The sequence below is a fragment of the Meles meles genome, chromosome 18 (assembly GCF_922984935.1).
Source record: "Meles meles chromosome 18, mMelMel3.1 paternal haplotype, whole genome shotgun sequence".
Taxonomy (NCBI): Eukaryota; Metazoa; Chordata; class Mammalia; order Carnivora; family Mustelidae; genus Meles; species Meles meles.
Genome location: NC_060083.1, coordinates 1,541,020 through 1,565,813, shown reverse-complemented (window position 1 = coordinate 1,565,813; position 24,794 = coordinate 1,541,020). Strand labels below are relative to the sequence as shown.

Genomic DNA, 24,794 nt, shown 5'->3' with positions numbered 1-24,794 from the left:
CCTTGTCTGGGGGACACACATACCTTAGTGAGCTGCTGACAAGCCGGGGACGAGACTGGGAACCGAACACGGAAAAGTAATGTCGCCGTTTCCTTAAATGTGTTCTAAGGTTACCAAGTGTTCAGAGCACAGCGTTCCCTGCCCAAGTAAGTTTGGGAAACAACCCAGGCCAGCGCCGCAGACATCCTACAGGCCGGAGACCCTATAATACGGCTGCTTCCCGAATTCTGGACGACAGGATGGGCGGTGGGATCAACTTTTGTGTAAAACCTTATGGGATTAGTCTTCTGGGCTGAGGCTTAAGAAACGCTTGTTTTAGATTAGGAAACGGGGAAATGAGGGTAGAACTGTAAAAAAATGTATTTACCATACAGATACTGTAAAAAATAAGCCACATCCGGCTCTTGATTTCGGCCCGGGTCACGATCTCAGGGTCGTGAGATCCAGCCCCGTGTTGGCTCTGTGCTCTGCAGGGTGTCTGCTGTTGGATCTCTTTCTTCTGCTCCCTCTGTCCCTCCCCCACGGCCCTCCCTCCCTTAAAAAAACAAACAAACAAAAAAACAAAACACAAATGATAGAAAGCAAAGCCTGAGAAAATCCTGGCTAAGAATTTAAGTGAGAAAGCGGACGTAAGGTTGACAATGACCACCCGTGAGGGATGGCGTCTTCTAAACGAAGAGAAAGGCCTAAAATGGATTCGTAGTTCGGGGGGAGGTTAGGGCCAAAGAATTGTCTCCAACGGGGCATAAGAGGTTCTACGCGAAGAATGTCATTAAACCTCATGCCAGTTTTAGTAAATATAATGTATTTATTTTGAAGCAGAATATACCAACAGACAAGCCAATAATTCAGTTGAACTAGAAATCAGAAAGTACAATTTCGTAGGCTAAATGCAAAATTCCCCATGGATATTCTAAGCTATTTTATGACCGATTATCCTGACGGACTAGCCGAGTGACGAGTTCTTGACCCCTCATGCTGACATGAAGGTCACACGCTGTCTGGGCGTGCAACCAAGCCGGTGACGCATGCTCTGGGGACGGCGGGGCCCCCGCAGCCAGGAGTCCCTAAGGCCTGGCAGGGAGGCTGCGCTCTTTCCCACCGGGCGGAACCTCCTCAGATCTCAGCTCCCGGCCTTCTCAGGAGAGCTCCCCTCCTGTGCCCTCCGTCGCCTTCAGCGTGGCCGACCGCCGTGGCTCACAGACCATCCGCCATCAGCCCCCTCCAAGCTCTCCAGCTCCGAAGTCCTGATTATCCAGGCCTCTAGGTCACGGCAGGCAGTGGCTTTCTGTGTTAGGTCCTGAAGGCTGTACTTACTCAGGGATCTCTCTGAAGTTTAGCAAAGTGGAATTTATGTGCATTGTGCTACGGACGTAAGAAACTTGCAGATTTGTCTTTGAAGATCCACTGACTTGAAACTTTAAGATCCTGAGAGAGTAAGTATTGTTAGAAGTCTCCTTATTACGGCATTAAACATGCCAGTTAGGGTTTTAGAAGATGCAGAATCCTACAACTCCTTCACGGGAAGGACGACAGATGATACGCGCACGAAATTGGCAACTTGTCTTCCCAGAAGCCCTGGGGCGGACAAGGTGATGTTTTACATGGCAGGCATGTGTGGATGGCCCCAAGAGACTGTCCCGATATAAACAGGAGAGACGATGGAGGATGCATGAGAGAGGAGGAAGACCACTGGTCAGGAGGCCCATCTTCAGGAGGGTTGACTCCTGAAGGTCAAGTCCTCATGTCCCAGTGGATGAGAGATGGGGACCACCCACCGTCCCATACACAATTCTAGTGCCTCAAACCTCAAGCAGGGCTGGAAGGTCTAGCTTCACCATTCTGGACGCAGAGGGCTGTGCATAACCCTAGGTGGGGTGTCCTGTGTCCCAAGAACTGGAGTGAAAAAGTCACTCAACAGGTTCTAGACTCCTTTACATGTCCCAAGGAGTCCGGGTTTAGCCTAACATGTTCTCCTCCCCTAGACTCAAGCTCTAAGGTGTGGGTGACCCACGTAAAATGGGTTCTCCGAAGGTCTCTCCCCCCCGCCCCACGGAGGGGAAGGCTGGGGTTTGGCTGAGATGGCAGGTTTTAATCCACGGGGCGCGCCAATGACTTTGAGGGTTGATTCTGGTACATTTGTGTTACTTCCTTACTATTTTTGATAGGATTTTAAAACCATTGGTTCATTAACTGTTTAACAGAGGAATAATTTGGTAGAGGCAACCGGGAGTTTGGACAGGATCTTTCTTCAGTAGTATCCAGCCTAGAGAGAGGAGAGAGGGATCCTGGTTACTCTGCTGGTCTAAGACCCCACCTGACCAGCCCTGGAACGGGAGATCCGTACTGGGGCTCTACCAAGTGCCTCCTATTTTCAGAGATATGAGATGCGCTGTATTAAAAAAAAAAAAAAAAGGTCCCTTTCTCCCTAAGACATTAAGCAGAGTCTGGGCTAAGGATAAATGACTATACCCTCCCATGCAAAGTCCAGTAACAAGACAGGCAGTGGTGAGGAGGCGGTGTTCTGTCTCCTGTCGGTGAGACAACCCCAGGGTTGGGCCAGGAATGGAAAATGTTCACTTACTATCCTCCAGTCGTGAGCGGCAGGCTGAAGCATCCACACGAAATCTGAAAGCTTGGACGGCATACTCGATTCTCAAAGGCCTCAAGACATCTCTCAATGGTAGCCCTTTCTATTTCTCAACTTTTTTAAAACCGGCACCCCCTACCATGCTTTCTGTGGTTTCTAGGACACTTTACTGGAACTTTACTTGGCGTAGATGTGTGTACAAACACACACAATTTTTTTAAGTGCATACAGAAAACTACTCTCCACGCTTCCTTTAAACCCATCATTGCTGCTTTCAATCTCCCATTTAACAATGTCCCAAGCCTGTTCTCGTTCTAGCGAAATGAATTAATGAAGTCGCAACCAAGCACGTGACAAAATAATTACGTGCAGAAAAGCCATTTCAGGAAAATGAGTGCAGGCCCAATAAAGACTCCTCAAATAAAGACACAACACGGGCTCAGAACTGCTTATTTAAAATAAAAGGTGATTTACCAGAAAGAGGACAGAAGCTCAGAGTCGGAAGAGAAGTCAGCAGAGAAGCGAAGAGGAAAAGGAAACCAAATGCTCACTGGTCCCACCCGGAATCCAGAAGGTCCAAACCACTAAACAGTAGTGAGAACCGGGTCTCCCCGGTGAGAGACCATGGCTGGCGGCCCCCGTTGCACAGATGAGCAGGCTGAGGCCCAAGGGTGGGCTCAGAGCAGGCCTTGCTCAGAGGTGGAACTTGGCTGATCTCAGAGCCAGGGATCGAAGCCATATTTTCCTGTTTCCAAGAGACGTGTCTTTATACGCTGCTGCTTCCGTAGGCGTTCACAGAGAAGGCTTGTCTGGCAAGCCCTCTGGGGAGCTCTGGACTGGCCACCTGGCCTGCCCCAGCCTGTCGGACCCGGCACGCCGCCCCTGTGGGGAGCACCGGCAGCCTGGAGCCCTGAATGTCCCATGATGCGAAGGGGTCCCTTCGCAAGATGGCGCCTCTCGGGCTGGGGACGGACAGGTGTCTGGGGATAAGAGAAGAGGTTAGAGGATGACTCGAGACCCATGCATGCCTCAGAGCTCAGGGAGATGTGGAGGGAGGAGCCTCTCGAAGGCACACAGGGTTTCGATTCATGCCGTCTGCCAGGACGAGTTCCGAAGTCACACTTCTTTTGAAACACCCAAACGACTCCAAAGAAAACAAAAAAGAGACTTAAGAGTATTTTTTAGAGGACTGGTCTCCACTTTGAAAGCGAAGGGTTCACCGTGTACGTGTGGTCTATAGATCGGAGGGGGTCAGCTGGCACGAGCTCCAGGAGAGCTGAGTGGACGGGGTGGGGGTGGGGGAGCACCTGCAACACGTCTTTTTCTAGAAGTGATGCGGGTTTCGTCTAGACCCCAGCGAGCCACCCTGGCCCTTTGAAAAAGTATGGCTAAGTCAAGCTTGAACACTCCGATACCCGGAGCCGAGCAGCAGACTGCCGACTCGACCCACTTTACGAGAGAGAGAAAACGAGCAGTTCCTACCTCACTCTTAAAGACAGAGCTGGGCCGTGGGTCTGCGGTCCGTCACTGCTTACGGCACAACGCAGTCTGAGCTGCGAGAAAAATCAACAGGGCCTTTCTCCTCAGCACAGCCTTGTGTTTCTGAGAAAACCCAAATGATTTCCAATGCAACTGGTCTCTCCAGTTCCACCAGAGCGGTGACCCTGGAAGACGAGCCACTCCCCGCTTACAAACTGGAACCTAATGCAGATCGGAACACGGATACTTCCAGTGAACGCTGGGACCCGGCCTCCCTTCCAGGGCTGCGGTGTCACGGTGTGGTCACTGTCTTTGGTGTGTCACCCCGACTGGCTAGCTGAGCGCGTGGAGAACACGGTGGCTGTACCCCCATGTCTGTCTGCACTTCCGTCCCCTTGGACCTTCTCGGTCACCCCCAGGGACTCACGGACTGCCTTGGGGAGGCAGGTATCATGGGCCGCTCGGGGAGCCCACGTCTACAGTAACACCCCCAGAGACAGAATTTACAGGCAGTCAACGGGGGCTGCAAAGCATCCACCTTCCCCTGCCACAGTCACGCCGGCACTCAAGTCATCCCCTCGTGACGTGTGGCCCGCACGTGGATGCCCGGCACACTCAAGCAGGGCACTGCCACCCAGACACCCAGGACCACAAGGACCAGAGCGCTGGATGGCTCCGAATCCCTCCAGCAAGTTCTACAGGGTTTTGCCCTTTGGGTTTTTGTTTTTGGTTTATTTTTTTTTAAGATTTATTGGTTTGTTTGAGAAAGAGAAAGACAGTGCAAGCAGCGGGGCGGGGGAAGGGAAAGAGAGAGAATCCTCACGCGGACTTCCCGCTGAGCGCAAAGCCCACAAGGGGCTCGAACCCACGGATCCCAGGACCCTGAGATCATGACCTGAGCCGAAATCAAGAGTGGGACCCTGAACCGACGAGCCACCCAGGCGCCCGGGGTCTTAAACTCTTATAGCAGAGGTTGGCACAATTCCTCTGTAATCATTCAGGCCCTGCCGGCCGCAAGCCACTGCGGCACACGCTGCGCTCCTGGGACGCGAAGTCAGCGCCGGGTGTGGCTGCTCCCCAGGAAGACGGCGGCGGCTGCAGTTCACCGACCCTGTCCCAGGCTCGGAAAGTGAATGCGAGAGACAAAGTTCATCTCTAAAAGTCCAGGAGCTCCCATAACAGAAGAGGAGAGCGTCTGGCAGCCGTTCGGGCAGGCCCGGAAAGGCAGGACTCACCTTGACCAGCAAGGCCGCCGCGACGCCCAGGAGAGCCAGCAACAGCAGACAGAGTTTTCCTCTGTTGAAGCGCTTCAGGAGGAAGAATTTCGCCCAATCCACCTTCGACTGGCTGTTGGGAGGGTACCTGAGCTTGTTAGCACCTTCCCGCTTTAAACTCTTCAGCAAACAGGGCCGCTGATGAGAGAAGGTATCAAAACTGTACTTCCCGTGGTAAGCTCCCATTCCGCTAGAACCTGAAACAGAGGGATCAGACAAGACAGGCTCCACTGTAGGGGGCACAAGCTACCTGTCTGCGTGAACCCCGATGGAGGAAACCCACGGCACCCCCTGTCGGCCCAGACGCCCCCACCTAACTTCTCAGCGCAAGTGATTCTTGGAGGAAGTTCTCCCCCCCGCCCCTCCCCGCTTCACCAGCAAGTTGATCTCCCTGCCAAAAAGGGGTGCTCTCCAAGGGTCCAGTGAGGACTTGCGGCTCTCGGAGCCAGTGGCTCTCACCGAGACCAAGGACCCTGCTCTGCGTTCTCTAAATCTATTCTCGCCACAACCCCTGGTATGAAGGCATCAGTGCCCCTGATTCGAGAGAATATGAGGGAGCCTGGCAGGGTCAGGCAACCTGCCCAAGGTGGAGAATGAAAAGCCAGAATGTGAATCCAGGTCGGCTGGACTCTTAACTACCGTGTGCTCTTTTCCTGCTGTTCCATGTGGCTTTGTTTATCCACAGCCCTCTTCACCCACTTGCTTCCTCTAAGCTCCTAGAGAGCGACAGAGACAGGATGACAGGGTTACCCCACTGGGTGACAGTAAGCAAGGACAAATCTGTGCCCTCTTTTAGGCCATGCCCTGGGACAGTCTTCTTTATTATGGGTGCTGGGCAGATACACTGTATGGCCCGGTGGCATGAGGCACAGGCGAATGGGGCCAGGAAGGCACTTACTGGTGCTCTGGGGGCTCCTGACACATCACCTTGGGGACAACTGAAGCTACAGGGAAATTCCACAATATTCATCAAAAGACACACATTGTTACGGAAAAATCGAAACTGTATGTCAACATATGAACAGCATTTACGCCTGGGAGACTACGTTTCAGCCTTACAACTGCCTGTAGTGTTTTGTGGTTGCCCTTTTCCCTAAAAAACCTCTTACCACTTTAAGAAACAGGAGGAAAAAAGCATTTCACTTTGAAAAAAAACAGCTCTAAGCCTTTTTAACACAGCATAACACTTTGAGACATTTTCCCTAAGTATCAGAAATTGCACAAAACTGTATTAGAATCCTAACCTGGAAAAACCTGGACTCAAAAAAACCTAATGCCAGGAATTAAACACGAATGCGGCTGTTCTGTGGGACGGAGCACTGGTCGGTTACTGAAACCACCACACACGACCGTGCCGACGAGGGAAGATATCCCACTCCACTCTCACACACGGGGTGAAAAACAATCCAGAACAGAGTACAAGTCTGAACAAAATATTCTTGCTTCTACGTATACGTATGCGTGCAAACACGCGCAAGGAAAGGAATTTTAAGGCCGTACCCCAGAGCTAATTTTTATGAGTCTGAGCGCTACCTGCTGTGCTAACGAGGCACCCCCAGAGCTAATTTTTAAAGAGTGAGGTAAGGGTGATCTAAGCTTTTATTCTCCCCTTTTCCTAGGAAGCCTGATTCCTTCTGCGTGTAGCAGGGGAAAGGTTTTGTCATAAAGAGGAGGGTACGGTCGATGATGCTAGACGCAAAACAGGGACTGAACACAAGTCACTCGACGAGCACTCAGGAGGCACCAGGGATGCCCGAGTCTGCTGGGAGCCAGGATGCCGGGGGGTCCACTGAGGCACAGGAGACAAGTCTCACGGAATCCTTTAAGAAGCCGGGCAGTGAGGAACAGCAGCCCCCATCCTGTAAGCTATCTTCCCTTTCGTTCACCACCCCTCCTGCCGCAACACGCTCAATCCATCAGCAAATCCTGTTGCTTGACAACCCCCCCGCCCCCCGCCAAATATCCAGCCCCTTTCCACCAGGTCCCCTGCAACCGGGCCAGTCCAAGCCACCACTAGCCCCAGTCTGGGCTCCAGCCCCGGCCTCTCCCCGCCCGTCCCTCATGTGCTCCAGGCACGATGCTGGGCGCTGGCGCTCCCCCCACACCCTAAACCGGACACGGGGCACGCATGGGCGGCAGGCTGTGGTCTCTTGGGCTTCTAAGACGGCGGCCTTTACTGTTTGCCTCTTACGGTGGGAATTCCTACACACTTGTTACTGGTGGCACCTCAGCGAGGTATCGGAGAGGCCGACCACCTGGCTCCTGAAGGAAAAGGACGAGCAGAGCCGGTCGTCTGGCGTGTGGAAGAGGCAGGCGGGTCACGGCCCAAAGGGACCAGCAGGACCCAGGCTGTGTCCCTGGAACCTCCCCGAGAACGAGCGCGTCCTCAGAACCCCGGGAGTCTCTTGCTCTTCTTGAATCGAATACGAACCGAGCGGAGGCTGCGCCCCACACAGAGGTCTGGGGGGCCGGGGGGGTGGACCCCGAGGACGACTTCGCCCCACCCTGAGCAGACAGCAAGGGGGGGGTCAGAAACCCCGACCGCCACCTGCTCTGGGCGTTCCGCACCGGCGACCGCTACCTCACCGTCAAAAAGACAGAGCAGCTCTGTCTTTGGCCAAAAAAAAATCCCTCAATCGAAGAGAAGGGCCATAACCAAGGAATAACGATACACGGGCAAACCAGTGAAAGGAACAAAACCAGTTAGAGACTGTGCTGGGGGCTCCTAAGGAAGAAGGGGCGACAGGACGGGGTCCCCGGTAGCCAGACGCCACGCCGGCCGAGGGGCCACTCACCCACGCCCCCGAAGGGCAGCGAGCTGAGCGTGAAGTGCATGATGACGTCGTTGGCCGTGACGCCGCCGCTGGACGTGCCGTCGATCATCCGTCGGACAAGCTGAGGGAGGGAACACGGGGCTCCGGGTCAGCAGCGCCGAGGCGCCAGCCGCGGGCGGGAGGGGACACCCGCGGGCTCCGCACCCGGGCCCGCCGCCCGCCCCTGGCACACGGCGCCGCCGGCACGAGCCTCCGAGGCCGCGGCGCGGTTTGGCGAACGTGCGATCGCTCAGACGCGCGTCCGGCCCTCGGAGGCCGCCGCGGCCTCCCGACGGCCCACCGCTGCCCCGGGCCAGGGCGCCCGCGACGGCCACAGAAGCCTCTGTCCACGCGGGACAGTCCAGACTGCCTTCGGGGTCTCGGCCGTCGCCCGTTTCTCCCCCTGTGCGCGGAGCGACGGCGCGGGCGGACAGTGCCCTGGGCGCGCGGGAACTGCCCGGCACGGTCACGCCTTCAGGCTTGGAATTCCTCGGTTTTGAAGAAATGGCTGGCCCAAGACCGGAATCGGCATGAGGACACCTGACTGGGAGATGCCACTTCTCCCCGCCGCCACAAGGCCTCGGGAGTTCGAGTCACGAGGGCCACAGTGGGCTGTGGCAGGGCGACCCCGTCGCCGGGCAGCGCGCCCCACGGACGTGCGCCCTGCCCGGGAGACTTCGGGCTTCGGGGTTCTCGGGTGCACCCACCGGGGTCGTTCAACACGTCCGACCACGATTAATAACCCGTCATGCACGGAGGCGCCCGCGTTCGGGGTCCCGTCACAAGGCCGTGTCCCCACGGCACGGCAGGTTCTGGAAGCCGCGCGCGAACTAGTCGGACCGTGACGGCCCCCGCCCCGCTCAGGTTCTCCCGCTTCCCCGCGGCTCCCGAGCCCACCTGCCCCCGTCGAGGCCACTGTCCCTCAGCAGCAGCCGGTCCCCTCGGGAGCCGCCCACCCTGGTGTAACAGGGCGTCGCAGGCTCACCTGACCGGTCCGGCCCCCGCTCGGACAGCGAAGTCGCCGGTTTCACAACGGGGCCCGACGCCGCGGCCCCACACGGCCGCTGCAGGCCACAGCGCCACTGGGGCAAGGGCGAAGGCTCTTCCACAGGACGCCCTGGGAGCGCAGGCCCCGGGAGCTTCCAGGGGCGGTCGGAAGCTTACGACTCCGGGCGAGATGTCTGTCAGCGCCAGAGCTGGAGACGAGCCCTGAAGACTCCGGTCGGCCCCAGGGAGCGCGGGGAGGGCGACGGCCATAACCCAGGGCCGCATCCCCGCGGGCGGCGGCGCCGAGCCCGGAACTCGGTTTCCGGATGACACAGACCACGTGGCCGCGAAGGCACACGGGTCTGTGACAGCGGCTCCCGGCCCCTACCTTATCGTTGCGAGAAAAGATGTACAAGGCCAGCGGCTTTTCCCGGCTGTTGATGAACTTCATGGCCTCGTCGGCATCCTTCACGGGCACGATGGGAAGAATGGGCCCGAAAATTTCTTCTTGCATCACCCTGGCTTCAGGATCGACGTCAGTAAGGATCGTGGGGGCTGGGAGAGGAGAGCAGCGACAGGAAATCGTGAAGTCGGAGACAGGAACGCCAAGCGCTCATCGTTTTTTTTTAAGATTTTATTTACTTATTTGACAGAGGTCACAAGTAGGCAGAGAGGCAGGCAGAGAGAGGAGGAAGCAGGTTCCCTGCTGAGCAGAGAGCCCGATGCGGGGCTCGATCCCAGGACCCCGAGATCATGACCGGAGCCGAAGGCAGAGGCTTTAACCCTCGGAGCCACCCAGGCGCCCCGCCAAGCTCTCATCTTAACGTTTGTTTCGCTGGCTCACCGATCCGTCCCTTCCCGCTCCCGCCCAAGTATTAGCTACTGAAGAATATAAGAAAAAGTCCCGAGTCTGGATGTGGATGAACCGTGCGTGTCTGTCTCCAAGCTGGTGCATCCGGGGATCCCCAGGTGAGCGAGGGGAAGATACAGACACCTGAGTCTATTCCCGTCTGACCCTGTCAGCAGCCACATCCACATGGACCGGGAGGGTCGGGGGTTGTTTCCATCTCGCTCTGCGCAGGTCCCTCTGGCAGTGCACACAGCCCCTCCTGGGTCAAACGGACACCATTTCTTGGTGCGTGTGCTTCCACGCATACGACGACACTGACCTTTATTTTAACTCTGTGAGGTTAAGAATGGACTTCGGGGTCAAGAGACCCTGAGTTCAGTGTTCCAGCCACTATGGGGAAGGCGCGCAAGACAGGCAGGCAACGTGGGTGCCGACAAGGCTTTGCAGAGTCCCGGCATCCATGCCAGGCCGGGCACCAAGCTGCAGGGGTCCAAAAGACCCCACAGACAAGCCGCATCTTCAATGAAAAGAGAAGGCACCTGCCAGTAACAAGTTCGCTCTCTTCCTTTCCCCCTCATTTCCCACTAGGTCATCCCAGCAACGTGGCAGAAGACGGCTCTCACCAGCACCCTGCACGGGGTGTCTGCTGTCTCCCCAAAACACAGGCTGTCCGCTGCTTCCCGGGCTCAGAGAACCGTTCCCAGGGCGGAGTCGGAGGGACTGTTCTCCCCACGCAGCTGTGCGCAGCACAGGTAAGCTGACCTTGACTCCAGGTCAGGGGGACGTTCGTAACTGGTTGATCTAAACGCAACAGACCTTTTCTCTCGCTGTTGATGCGCCGAGGAACAGCCAAGGTCAACAGCTGATGGGAAAACCGAAAGATGAAAAACTGGGGGTTTGGAGGCTGTTACTGATACGAGAATACCTTCCTCCTCACTGTTTTAATCCTCTAGGGTTTTAGGTTCGAGTTGGGCTTTTTGGGGATGTGCAGCATCCTGTCTGGTAAGAGGGATGAGTAAAGCCATACGGGGCGGCTCTTCAGTAAACGTGTCTCTCATTCCCCGGTCACCTTATTTTCGAACAATGTGTTCGGGGGCGCCTGGGTGGCTCAGTTTTGTCTGCCTCTAGCTCGGGTCATTGCCCGGGGTCCTGGGATGGAGCCATGTCGGGCTCCTGGCTCAGTGGGGGAGCCTGCTTCTTCCTAGCCCTCCCCCCTGCTCCTGCTTTCTCTCGCTCTCAAATACAAAAATAGAATCTTAAAAACAACAACAACAACAGTGGCGCCTGGGTGGCTCAGTGGATTAAGCCGCTGCCTTCGGCTCGGGTCATGATCTCAGGGTCCTGGGATCGAGCCCCGCATCGGGCTCTCTGCTCCGCAGGGAGCCTGCTTCCTCCTCTCTCTCTGCCTGCCTCTCTGCCTACTTGTGATTTCTGTCTGTCAAATAAATAAATAAAATCTTTAAAAAACAACAACAACAACAACAATGTGTTCAAAATGCAACAGGCACACATACTCCTGGCGAAGAATAAAAGAACAAAACCAAAGTAAACGATGTCAAGCCTGAGAGATGAGAAACATTCCGGGGGTGCCTGGGCGGTGTAGTCCGTTAAACATTTGACACCTGGCCTCGGCTCAGGTCATGACCTCAGGGTCCTGAGATCGAGCTCCAGTACAATCTACGTCCAGTACAGACTCTGCTAAAGATTCTCTCTCCCTGCGGCGCCTGCCTTCGGCTCGGGTCATGATCCCAGGCTCCTGGGATCGAGCCTCACGTCAGGCTCCCTGCTGGGCGTGAAGCCTGCTTCTCCCTCTCCCACTCCCCCTGCTTGTGTTCCCTCTCTCGCTGTGTCTCTCTCTGTATCAAGTGGATAAAGGGATAAAATCTTTAAAAAAAAAAATTCTCTTTCCCTCTCCCCCTTCTGCCCCCACCCCCGCTCTATAAATAAAAAAATCCTAAAAAAAAAAAAAAAAAAGAAAATGAAACAAGGAAACATTACTTCTGGACCAGTACTGCCACTTGTGGTAGAATGATTTCCTCCTTGGGCTGTCCCCCCTGCCAGAAACCAGGAGTAAGTACACAAGGGTTCTGTTTCACTTCTCAGGGTTGTGAGGTTACAGGACGTAGGGAGGGAAAGAGAAAAGAAAAGCTGTGTGTAAAGGCAAAAAGCCAGTGCAACAGAGGTGGTGTGATCTGTCGAGACCCAGAACCAGCTCTAAGTGGCTATACAAGAACGAGCACCAGAAAGCAGCGCGTCACTGCTTATTAAACATTACGTCTTCAGCATCAGTAAATAGCGTCAACGGAAACTGTCACACTGCCCGTGTCCCCAGAGCAAAAGGTCAATTTCCATTACCTACGTAGCGTGTGGCCTCATCGGTCTCCCCACCGAAAGCGATCTTCTGTCCTTCCAGCAAATTCAGTATCCTCTTAAAATGACGAAGGTTGATGATCCTCTCATAATCGGGAGATTCTTTTATATTTTCGCCATAAAATTCCTATTTAAAATCATCGTATTTAACCGCCACAGAAGACCGCTATTTAAGTTTAATAAGCGCAAAATCCAACCCGTGCCCAAAAAGCCATCTGGTTGAAGATCACCGCCCTCCTCCCTCAAGTGGTCTGACAGTGTTTACACTTCCTGGCAGGCTGGGCACGAGAACTAAGGCAGACGCACAGTCCAAGGACCCTCCGTGACGTCCGCGGTTCGTAGGGTCCTCCTGCAGACCAGCCGGGGGTCGTGCCGGGGGTGAATGCTCTCAATTTACTCTCAAGTCAGGGGGCGCCTGGGTGGCTCAGTGGGTTAAGCCTCTGCTTGTGGGTTAAGCCTCTGCTTTTGGCTCAGGTCATGATCCCAGGGTCCTGGGATCGAGCCCCGCGTCGGGCTCTCTGCTCAGTGGGGAGCCTGCTTCCTCCTCTCTCTCTGCCTGCCTCTCTGCCTACTTGTGATCTCTGTCTGTCAAATAAATAAATAAAATCTTCAAAAAAAAAAAAATTTACTCATTTACTCTCAAGTCAGGAGGAGTGTTGTTCACCCCCCTCCAAGTAACCCCCCCAGGTCTAGGTGCTAAGAATCTCCCCGGCAGCGTGCTGACGGGCCCCAGGTCCGGAGCCACGTGTGGTGGTTTTCAAGGCTGCCTGCCCCTTAGAATCACCTGGAGACCCCAGACCAGCTGAACTGCCGTTTTCAGAAGGTGAGGACTGGAAACTTCTCACACATGGCTCCCTGGGAGAACCTCAGGTGAGAACTGCGGTCTTAAGGATGTGAATGCCTCAGAGGAAGGCAGAGGGATCCTACTCCTTTGAAACCAAGTTCATCCCCCATACTCGGCTAAGCACATTTTTTCCCATCTCCAAGGGTTTTTGGTCTCCCGGGACGTCATGAAACCCTGACGTCCCACATTCCCCGGGTCTGGCCAAGAGCCCTTTCATGTTCTCCTTTTCCGGCCCCATCTTCAGTCCCATTCCTCAGAGCCAAGTCCCCCATCCAGACCTTCAGCCCCTTGTGCCCAGAGTGAACCCGCTTGGATCCATGGTCTTCTCTCAACTTCCCGGGGCATGCTTTTCATTCTCTGATCATAATGTTTCTCTTTGATGTCCCCAATCCTTCCTTTCAGGGCTCAGTTAGCATCTGTTGAGTGAACTATGACTATTCCAGAAATTTCTTCCACCCAGGGGGCTTAACTGGCCCCCTCCCACCAGTGAGCTCGGTCACATTGGTTCACACCCCCTTCCCCTCTTCCAACCCAAATCCTACATTTCTGCGAGGCTGAGCTCAGGCCACTTCCACCGCATTTCTCGATTCCTTCTAGAGAGATCTTTACTTTGAACACCCGAAAGACTGAGAGAACCAGGCCGAGTACAGCATCAATACGTATTTGATTAACTCACTCCTCCAAACTACTGGCCTTCCTAAGCCCTCTGAACATGCGAGAACTGAGAACCTTAATCAGCAATGGCCAACAGGCCAAGGGCCTCTCCCTGCATTTCAGAGAACTGCCAATATCCTCTAAAAAAACCACAAAACATAGCTACTGATTTTTTTTTTAACCTGTGCCACAACTAACCAGTTGTTCCAACACATCAACTAGACAGCTGAAGAGGGTTAAACACCAACCTAGCCTTGCTCCTAGCAGACACCTTTCTCAGCAAGGTGCCCAGAGCAGTTTGAATAAAACCATAAATGAACACTGGAATTCTCCAGGGGGTGGCGAGGGGTGGGGGGGGGGGGGCCAGGGATGCCGCCTGCACGGAGCTGATTAGACGCGTTTCTTAACGAAACCAATGGACGCAGATGTATTAAGCACAAACCTTCACGGTTTCCTTAATCTTCTGCACAATTTGATGCTGGAGGGACGGTTCACACAGGACATAGTCAGGAGCAATGCAGGTTTGGCCACAATTCATGTATTTCCCCCATGTTATGCGCCTGAGGGAGGGAGAAGACAGAAAAGCCACAGAATTCAATCTACTATTCATCTGCTACACGCTTTTCTGTAGTTTGAGTATTTTGCAACTAGCATGTACCCATAAATCTACTCAGTAGGCTTTGTAGTCTTTATAAAGAACAAAAATGCTTCATAAACTTATTTCTTCATCAGTCGGTTGGAACTTGGGAATGCATTTTCCCATCGACACAGTACAGTCTGAGGAGCCGGGACGTTCTCATGCCAGCTCGCGGGAAATGGTACTTTATAAGCAGGGAAGCCCTTGCCTGTTTGCTTGTTTTTTTTTTTTTTTTAAAGATTTTATTCATTTATTTGACAGACAGAGATCACAAGTGGGCAGAAATGCAGGTAAAGAGAGAGAGAGAGACAGGGAAGCAGGCTCCCTGCTGAGCAGAGAGCCCGATGTGGGGCTCGATCCCAGGACCCTGGGATTATGGCCTGAGCCGAAGGCAGAGGCTTTACCCAACTGAGCCACCCAGGCGCCCCGCCCTTGCCTGTTTTGACATAAGCAGCAGCCTCCCCACACCCTCTTCTCCTCTGACTCGAGCCAAGGGGACATCGGGACGCCGGGAGCTCCTTACAGACATCAGTTCTCCTGGCTGTGTCTGTAGGTCCCGCTGGCAGGAGGTTCGGGTATAAAGACGGCAGCCAGTCCCCGAGACCACCCTCTTCTCTGCGGAGCCCCACCCTGTTCTGGAAAGCCGTGCCCGCGTGCGGATCGAAGCCTGCCACCAGCCCCTTTCCCCAAGGCCTCAGGTTCTGGCCGCTAGACGGCCTGGACACGGCCTGCCTGCCTCCAAGCCCTCTTTGCCCGCCTCAGAAGGGGAGAGAAAAGCCAGACTGGTTTAGCGGAGCACCTGCAAGCTGGCGTTTTCTGGTGCCCAGGTGCACGATGTTACTGAGCGGAAACACGAGTAGTCACTGATTCTGTCAACAAAGGAACTCATTAAGAGGCGAGCATAACACCTTCCTGATGGGAATCTAAAGATTTTACTATGTACACACGATCCTTTCCTCCCTCCCCGGGTCACCTGGCAGGTCTGTAACCTCAAGAAAAGAAAGCGCTGCTCTGGAACTCCTAAGGACAGCCACGTAATGCCAAGACACACCATTCATTTCTTCAGGCAGCGGCGGCAGGAGGTGGTTTGGGGAAGAGTTCCACTGCCCCGGGGACATCAGCCACCCGAGCGCAATGACGTCTCTCGGAGCCAGGAGGCCCAGGACCCCAGGGCGCGGAGAACACACGAAGCTGTTGGTGTCGGGAAGCCCTCGGGTACAAGGACGCTCACCTGCAGGCGACATCCAGGTCACAGTCCGTGTCGATGTAACACGGGCTCTTGCCTCCCAGCTCAAGCGTCACCGGGGTCAAGTGCTTGGCAGCTGCTTCCATGACAATCTTCCCGACGGCCGTGTTCCCCGTGTAGAGGATGTGGTCAAACCGCTGTTTCAGGAGCTCCGTGGTTTCTGGGATGCCACCGTTAATCACGGCATACAAGTCCTTCGGGAAGGAGAAACAGAGGCACAGACGTCACCAGTAAATCCCACCGTCTAACGAGCAACTTCTTCGACATAAACCTGCAGCGTTCCGGTACACCGGGAAAAGAGGGGGACCGGCGCCGGGGAGGAGGCAGGAGGGAGGTGACGGAAGACACATGGAGCAGAGAGTCTGATGGCATCGGAGACCCACCGCCTGCGGTGGAAGGGACCGGCACGGGTCCGCAGGTTTCCACACGAGCTCAGCTGTGAAGGCGGCCAAGAGGGGAGAGCAAGTGGCTGGATTCCACCGGGGAGGTGCGTGAGATGGGGCCACGTGAGCTGCAGATTCTGGCGAAGAGTCTGCGGTCTGGGGCCACGGGACAGGTCCTAGCTGAGTGTCTCAAGCTGAACATTCCAGCGCTAAGCGACCCTGCAGGGCTCAACCCAGGCCAGGAGGCAAGGGAATGGAGCGAGCGCAACTCGAGGCAATGCAGGGGAGAGGCAACTCGGGGGAGAAGCTCCGCTCTAGAAGTCAGATCCGCACCAAGTCTGGGGTCTGTCACGCGCTAGCTAGGGGCCCTCGGCAACCCTACTGCACACACCTGTGAGCCTGTTTCCTTAACCGGGACTGGGGAGAGGTCCCACAGCTTTGGGCGGAGCCCTCAGTGCCCTATGCTCTTCTCACTATTGGAACGGAAGAACGTCTCATGCAGCAGCATGACCCGAAGAAGCAATGACAGAGAACAGATGGCAAGGAAGGGACACAGAGCCAGGTGTTCAAAAGACTCGGAGTGCAGGAGAAAAAAGCAGGCTTGGGGGCCCCCTGCTTCCACCTGATCTCCTCCTAATTAGGAGGGCTCGTTAGTTCTCGCTCACTCCACGGTTCAAGTGCTCAGCAAATGCTTCAAGCTGTAACTTGCGCGGGTTCATCTACAGAACGTCTGTGATTGGTCCCCCAACAAACTCAGAGACAGCGAGGCGGGGGTGAGCCTCACTATCCCCACCGAGCGGGACAGTCGAGAATGAACCCCCGGTGAGTGGCGACGTAGGACCTTCAACCTCGATCTTCTGGTTCCAAGTCCTACTCCACCCCTGACATCATCCTGTCTTCGTCGCTCTCTTGAGCCGGATAACCCCAGCTCCTGGGACATCGTAGTTCCGCCGGCTGCTGCGGCAGTGACAAGACGGCAAGGAGAACCCACGGTGAGCCTCCAGGTTGCTCGAGGAACGTGTCCAGCTCCAGCTACGACACTGTACGGTGGCCTTGCAATGAAGGCTAAATTAGAACTCCTCCCTACAGCAACTCCATGCACACAGCCGTCCACGGCCCACACTAGGAGGAAGAGCAGGAGAATGCCCCCCCCCGCCCCCCCACTGAGAAACGGACACGCTGAGGACGGGGCAAGACATTATTACCTGGTCCAAATACTGCGGGAGGAGTTTGGCCAAGAGCTGAGCTGTTTTTTCACTGAGTTCAGAAGGTTTGATAATGACAGCATTTCCTAATCAAGGCAAAAAAAGCAGGAGAGCATCTTTTAACTCTTGAGTAACCTTAAAACCTACCAAAACAGTGCTCATGGCGGGAGCACAGGCTCGGTACTCCCATTAGTCAGCAGCTTTGAATTCTGCACTTTCTCAACGAGCATAAGAGATTCTTTGTTTTGGGGTTTTTAAAATTTTATCTGAGAGCGAGAGAACACGCGCACGCACACATGCATGAGTGTGGAAGGGCAGAGGGAGAGGGAGAAGCAGGCTCCCCGCTGAGCAGGGAGCCTGACTTGGGGCTCCATCCCAGGACCTTGAAATCATGACCTGAGCCAAAGGCAGACGCTTAGCCGACTGAGCCCACCGGGTGCCCCAAGAGCTTGTCTTACTTCCTCAAACTCCTTGGGTCTCAGTAACGTCACATCAGCACGACAGGCTCCATTATCCTCTCCTCCTCCTCTAGCCTTACTCCACTCTCCCGGCTAGACTTTCCTGTTTGCCTTGGAATTACTGGGCAAACAAGCCTTGTGGCCAATAAACATTGTTGACAACAAGCCCTGTTGCCAACAAACATCGTTGACTGGGATCCAGCAGAAGAAAGAAATTAATCTCCCGGCGTTTGCCACATACCCAAGCTAGCATGACTCCCACAGCCCCCAGCCAGATGAAGAAACGGGTCAGGTACACTCAGATGGTTCACCCAACACCAGAGCCGGCAACTACGACCACCCAAGAGCACGGACGGCTGACTCCGAACTCCGGAACCTGTCACTGCGCGACTTCAGACCCTCACGGGTTCACGGTCCGGGTAGTTCAAAAAACAGGCACCATGCAATTCTCTGGAGCCCGCTTTATTTAAAAAAAAAAGATAATAAAGGAGCGCTTGGCTGGCTCAGCCCAGAGCGTGTGGCTCTTGATCTCAGGATTGTGAGTCGGAACCCCACGCTGGGTAGAGATTACTTTAAAAGAAAAAAAAGAAAAAAAAAAATCCCTTTGTGTGTCACAGCTCCTCCCAGCCCAGAGAGATGAATTAATGTCTCATCCCAAAACCACCTTTGGCCGGTTCCACCCCACAGGACCCGCCCGTCCAAACGCCTCGAGAGTGTACCTTCCCTTTAATAAACTGCTCTGCGCTTGCTAAATACACATTTATGATAACAATACTTTTGCATCCTCAGTAGCTGCTGGTGTAAAGCAAGGCAAACCGCCACAGCAAATGTGTTTCATCAGCCACGACCCTTAATCTACGACCCGTGGAAGAGAAGCAGCCCCTCCGAAGAGACAGGGAGGCGGACGCTGACCCCCGACCTGCGGCAATGGCTCCGATCAGAGGCTGAATGGTGAGAACAAAGGGGTAGTTCCAAGCTCCGATGATGAGTACGACTCCCAGGGGCTCCGGCTGGACATAGGCCTCGTCCAGCATGGTCAGCAAGTTCTTCTTGGCTGGCGTGGCAGTAACCCACTCAGGAAGATTCTCCAGCACGAGATCCAGTTCGCCAAGAATGGTAATGACTTCCTGACTGTATGTGTTGAATTCACTCTGTTACAAAGAGATCCCAGTTAACCTTGTGCAAGTGTGACGCACTCAGCCCCGAGTGCCAAAAACCAGGTTATGTACAACTGCAGTGACATTTATGAGGCTAAGCTGGTTTACTGCGCACACTCACACCCTTCACGCCCTCAGCAGGGGCTTGCTAATATAGTTAGCCCCTCTAAGCCCTCCTTCACTGATTCAAGCCTTTTCATTTTTTTTTTGTAAAGATTTTTATTTATTGGTGAGAGAGCGAGTGATCGTGGGCACAAGCTGGAGGAGAGGCAGGCAGGGAGAGAAGCAGGCTCCCCACCCAGCAAGGAGCCTGACACAGGACTCCATCCCAGGACCCTGGGCTTGAGCTGAAGGCAGAGGCTTAACCGACTGAGCCACCCAGGCGTCCCTGATGCAGGCCTTTTCAAGTCAAGATTCCATATTACCTCTTTCAGGAAGATTTCCCTGATGAATATTAGCCTGTCTTGGTCACACTTTATAATACGATCACAGGAATTCTGCCTCTGGCGTGAATCCTAACATTTCACCATCACACAGTGATTTATAACTATGTTTCTTTCCCAAATTTAAATCCCTCAAGGGCAAGGACCTCACTGTTTTTCAGTAACCGTATGTACCTATGTAATCACTCAAATAGCTGATGCTCACAGAATGACTAATCCATCCTTTCTGAAATCTTCATTATGCCACCTTGTTTATTTGACATTGCACTGTTACTACTACTGCAGGTCTTACTAGCCCTCAAGATGATCTGTGCCGGAAATGAGGGGGTCTCCAGAGCCAGAACAGGGCCTTGTTACCCCTGGAATAAAGATAAAACATAAAAATAAAGTGATAACAATCTTGCTAGAAAGCAGTAATATACTAACCCCCTAAACACCCCCTGACACCTTGCTACTCAAAAAGTGGTTCTAGGTTTTTTGGGGAGGACGGTAGAGTAGGAGAATTCTGAGCTCACCTCCTCTCATGGCCTCTCCAAGGCTCCAAATGCCTAGAGAATAACTCTCTGAGGATGACCTAGAGACCCACAGAACGCCTCTTCCACAGCTAAAGACATAAAGAAAAAGCTCCATGGAATCGGGCGGGAGGAGGAGAGACACGGTCTAGTTCACACGCACACCGCGGGCACGGACCCACCGCCGGCACTGGCATCGCAGGGTGGTGATCCCCCCTGAAGACGGAGAGGTTCAAGCCCCACATCAGGTGTCCCCGCCCTGGGGACCTACACCGAGGAGCCTCTGTAACTCTGCCTTTGAAAATCAGCAGGGCTTAACTGGGATGGGGATGGGTTTGTGAAGAAGCAGAAGGCTACAAGAAACCAAGACTCTGGTCTCCAGGGGTCGCCACACAAACTCACTCACTCCGAGACGCCTTGAAAAGCGCCTGGACCATACGTGAAGGAGATTTATTGACTAATTCTAGGGGGCGTGCAACATTAAAAACAGAAATACACCATTCCACAATTCCACTTCCCAGTATTTACCCAAAGAAAATGAAAATACTAATTAAGGGCGCCTGGCAGGCTCAGTCGGTGGAGCAGGCGATTCTTGATCTTGAGGGGTGTGAGCTCATACCCCAGAATGGGTGTGGAGAGGACTCTAAAAAATAAAATCTAAAGAAAAAGGCAAAAACCAAAAAAACGCCGACTAATTCAAAAAGTCTGACGCATCCGTTCGTTCACGGAAGCACTATTGAGTATAACCAGGACACGGAAGCAATCTGAGTGTCTGACAGATGAACAGATAAAGAAAACGTAGGGCGCGCAGGCGCACCAGTGTGTCTTGAATGGAATACTACTCAGCCCTAAACAAGCAAGTAATCTTGTCACCTGTGACACTATGGATGGACCCAGAGAAGGTGAAATAGTGAAAAAACCCACACTGCACGGCTAAGTTGTACACCTGAAACTAATATAGTTTATGTCAACTACACCTCAATGGAAAAAAAATGAAATAATCATTTTTTAAAAGTATGGTTTCAAAATAGGCAACATGGTATCCACCTGGGAGATGGTTACACACTTCGAATCTCAGATGTCCTCCAAGACCTACTTAACTGTAACTTGCATTTTAACAAGATCCCCAGGTGACTCCCCAAGGGACTCGAGTTTGAGGAGCAGTGGCCGAAAACAGCGCAACAACTGCCGACCCAAAAACGTCTGTCTATAAAAGAAACCATGCACCAAAAGGCTAGAAATAGACCCGGAGAAAAACATTTTGCGAGATACTAAGCTGACAAATGAGCAAAATCCACGACATACGAAGCGTTCTTGCAGATCATACGGAAAAGGACCCCAAGCGCAACACGGCAACAGGCAAGGGTCTAAAAGGCGATCCCAACAGAGGAGGCCAGAAGACACTTGTCTGTTTGCTGTCTGCAAGCTGAGTTTCGGGAAATCAAGGGAAACTCGCTTTATCCGTACAGCCGGAGATAACACTCCCACAGCGCTTGCGTCATCAAAAACACACACAAAAAAATGCAAAGCTCGGCGGAATGCGGTCCGCAGGGGGGACGGCGGGAGGCGACCGTCCCCGCGCCCGCCGCGCGTACCTTGCACAGATCGGCGCCGATGGCCTCCAGGATGTCCTTCTCGCGCTCCTGCACCATCCTGCGCAGGGCCTCGAGCTGCCGCAGCCGGAACCGCAGCGGGCGCGACCGGCCGCACGCGAACGCGTCCCGAGCTCGCTGGATTCGGCTCTCCATGGCCTGGTCCTACGGAGACACGGGAGGTCGCGGCGGGGGCGTGGCGGGCCGGAGCGACGGCCCCGCGGGCGGCCGCCGCCTCCCTCCCCGCCGCGCCCCTCCCGCCGGCGCCCCCCACCCCGACCCCGTCCCCCGGCGCGGACCCGGAGCCCCAGCTCACCCACCCTCTCGCTGGTCCGGCGGCGTCCCGAGTGCCCGCGGGGCTCCCCGACTGCGAGCGCGGCCGGGCGGGGCGGGGCTGCACCCGCAGCCGCGCGCCCATTGGCCGGCGCGGGCCACGTGACCTCCGCGGCCGGACGCCGCCGGGGATCTGGTCCGGCGGTGGGAGCTGCGGCCGCGCGCGGCGGGGGAGGGGCGCGGCGGCGGCGGCGGGGGAGGGGCGCGGCGGCGGGTCTGCGGGCGGGCGCGGCGGGGGAGGGGCGTCCGGGAAGCGGCCCGCGGCGCGGAGGGCGAGCGGTCGAGCGGCGGGGAGCCCCGGCCCGGGGCAGGAAGCGCGGCCCACGCCCGGACGCCCTCGAGAGGGGGTTCCCGTCCCGCCTCCGTTTCGCGGCTCCGACGGGGCCCAGAGGCCCGGCCTCCGCGGGCAGGGAGCGCCCCGCCGCCCGCCTCGTGGCTGCGCGGACCGCTTGCCGCGAGCCCGGTTTCCAGAAAGTTCTCCCGGGTTCGTCTCCTGAGGGCAGGGGGCCTCTGGGACGGCTGTGCCGGCCGGCGCGGAAGGGGCACCCGGTGGCTCCTCGGCCAAGGTCGTGACCCCGGAGTCCCGGGATCAGCCCCACCTCGGGCGCCCGGTCTGCGGCCCGCTCTGACCTCTGCCCTCTCAGGCTCGCCCGCTCTCCCCGGAATAAGTAAGTAAAATACTAAAAACAAAACCAACAAGAAAACCGCGCCCCCTGGGCTGCCGACCACCGCCCGCTGCCTTCCCGCTGGTCTGTCCCTTTGCAGCACGACTCCTGCAGACCGGGAGCCCACCCTGCTGGACCCTGCTGGACGTGCCTCCCGGTTGCTGCCTGCCAGATCCGACCGGGCCTGTCGGGGCCCCGGGGCTGACCCCACCGAGCAGGGCCGACTTCAGACACCCTGTCTCGGCTTGTGATCCATCCACCCCCACGCCCGCTTCTCCCGGGCTGAGCCCTCGGGGTTTCCTTTCCAGCCCTTGGACCGCTTCTCTTTCACAGCTCACAACCTGCTCACCTAACCCAGTGGCTTTACAGTCCATCTCTAGTCCCACCGTCTTCTCCAGACTCCCCTGGCCGTGTTTAACTGCGTCCTGTGCATCTGTTTGAATGTATTAGTGGGTGTCTTAAGTCTCACTTGAGGTCATCCACCAAATACAAGGCACACCGCCTCCAGCGTTCCCCATTGCAATCAACCCTACGTCCTTTATCCGGTTGACTCAGGCCAAAGTCCTGGAAATCATCCTTGACTCTTCTCTTTGACCTTATCTTCAAAACTAGGTTGAATTCCAACCACTCCTACCCTAGTCTGAGCCAAATCATTTCACTTGCACGGTCTGTTGTGCTAGGATCCTACTGGTTTCTTGGCTTCTACTCTGGATTCGGGAGATTATATATATATATGTGTGTGTGTGTATATATTATATATATGCCGTTTCTGATTTCTACACTTGCCCTGTATACTACTGAGTGGCAGGGGCCCAGACTGTATAAACTACTTTCCCCAGGTTCTCATGCTGGAGCTTCCAAGAAACTTCGACCATGGGGAGGCGTAAGCAGGAAATACTGTAGTAGGAGGAGAGTAACCTGCTTGCTTCTGGATTCAATAGTGTAATCGATGCTTGTACAGTGAAAGGGGACCATTCCTGACTCTTAGCAGTTACTTCCTCAGTCCAAGCGACACTTTCATAGTAAACAGGATAGCAGTGACAGGCCCCAGAGCTGGTGTAGCTCCCACGGGTTCACCAAGTGTATTTTTAGCAGCCTCTAATCTTTGCTATCGCTCCAGTCTTCCATTTGATATGTGTGACTCCTAAAATTCCCTCTGCCTGAAATGACTAGAGTGGTTTCTCTTTCCACGGCTGGACCCTGATTGACACACCTGGCTACATCCTTTTCTCCAGCTGGCTGTCATGGATCTTTGTTCATGTCTATCTTCTCCACCGGAATGTCTTATAAAGTCGGGGACTTCATCTTTCACGTTCTCTGTAATATTAGCATCTAGTGTAGAATGTGGCCATTGGTTCGTATTCAGTAAAGATTTATCGAATGAATGAATGAATGATACACTGCTGATTAGTCTCAACATCTTGGCACTGTCCACATTTGTGGCTTTCTCAATACAGTGTAAAAATTGAGGGTTATTCCAACGGACACATGAAAAAGTGCTCCACGTCACTCGGCATCAGGGAAATACAAATCAAAACCACAATGAGATCCCACCTCACACCAGTCAGAATGGCTAAAATTAACCAGTCAGGAAATGACAGATGCTGGCGAGGATGCGTAGAAAGGGGAACCCTCCTACACTGTTGGTGGGAATGCAGGCTGGTGCAGCCACTCTGGAAAACAGCATGGAGGTTCCTCAAAAAGTTGGAAAGAGCTACCCTACGACCCAGCAATTGCACTACTGGGTGTTTACCCGAAAGATACAAATGTAGTGATCCGAAGGGGCACGTGCACCCGAATGTTTACAGCAGCAATGTCTACAATAGCCAAACTATGGAAAGAACTAGATGTCCATCCACAGATGAATGGATAAAGAAGATGTGGTATATATACACAACGGAATACTATGCAGCCATCAAAAGAAATGAAATCATGCCATTTGCGACAACGTGGATGGAACTAGAGGGTATCATGCTTAGTGAAATAAGTCAGTTGGAGAAAGACAATTATCATATGATCTCCCTGATATGAGGAAGTGGAGATGCAACGTGGGGGGTTTGGAGGGTAGGAGAAGAATAAATGAAGCAAGATGGGATCGGGAGGGAGACACAGCATAAGAGATTCTTAATCTCACAAAACAAACTGAGGGTTGCCGGGGGGTCGGGGGGGTCAGGAGAGGGGGAGGGGGTTACGGACACTGGGGAGGGTATGTGCTATGGTGAGTGCTGTGAAGTGCATAAACCTGGCGATTCAGAGACCTGTACCCCTGGGGCTAATAATGCATTATATGTTAATTTTAAAA

At 54.5% G+C, this 24,794-nt stretch overlaps 1 protein-coding gene across 5 annotated transcripts; it reads right to left on the bottom strand.

Moving 5' to 3' along the window:
• Positions 1-788: 788 nt before the first annotated feature.
• Positions 789-23,969, bottom strand: ALDH3A2 (aldehyde dehydrogenase 3 family member A2). 5 transcript variants are annotated; one of them, XM_045984047.1, is made up of 12 exons: positions 22,842-23,969; positions 21,498-21,659; positions 18,710-18,941; positions 17,333-17,418; positions 15,730-15,938; positions 14,304-14,421; positions 12,349-12,490; positions 9,532-9,698; positions 8,139-8,238; positions 5,305-5,540; positions 4,073-4,143; positions 789-2,266 (listed from the first exon to the last, which is right to left on the bottom strand). In XM_045984047.1, exons 2-12 carry the CDS (start codon positions 21,648-21,650, stop codon positions 2,173-2,175), a joined length of 1,608 nt encoding a protein of 535 aa, XP_045840003.1. In that variant the 5' UTR covers positions 21,651-21,659; positions 22,842-23,969; the 3' UTR covers positions 789-2,172. The 5 variants fall into 5 exon arrangements, with proteins under 5 accessions (XP_045840003.1, XP_045840001.1, XP_045840002.1 ...); XM_045984045.1 differs by lacking the exon at positions 22,842-23,969 and adding an exon at positions 21,811-22,026; XM_045984046.1 differs by lacking the exon at positions 22,842-23,969 and adding an exon at positions 21,815-21,946.
• Positions 23,970-24,794: the final 825 nt, after the last annotated feature.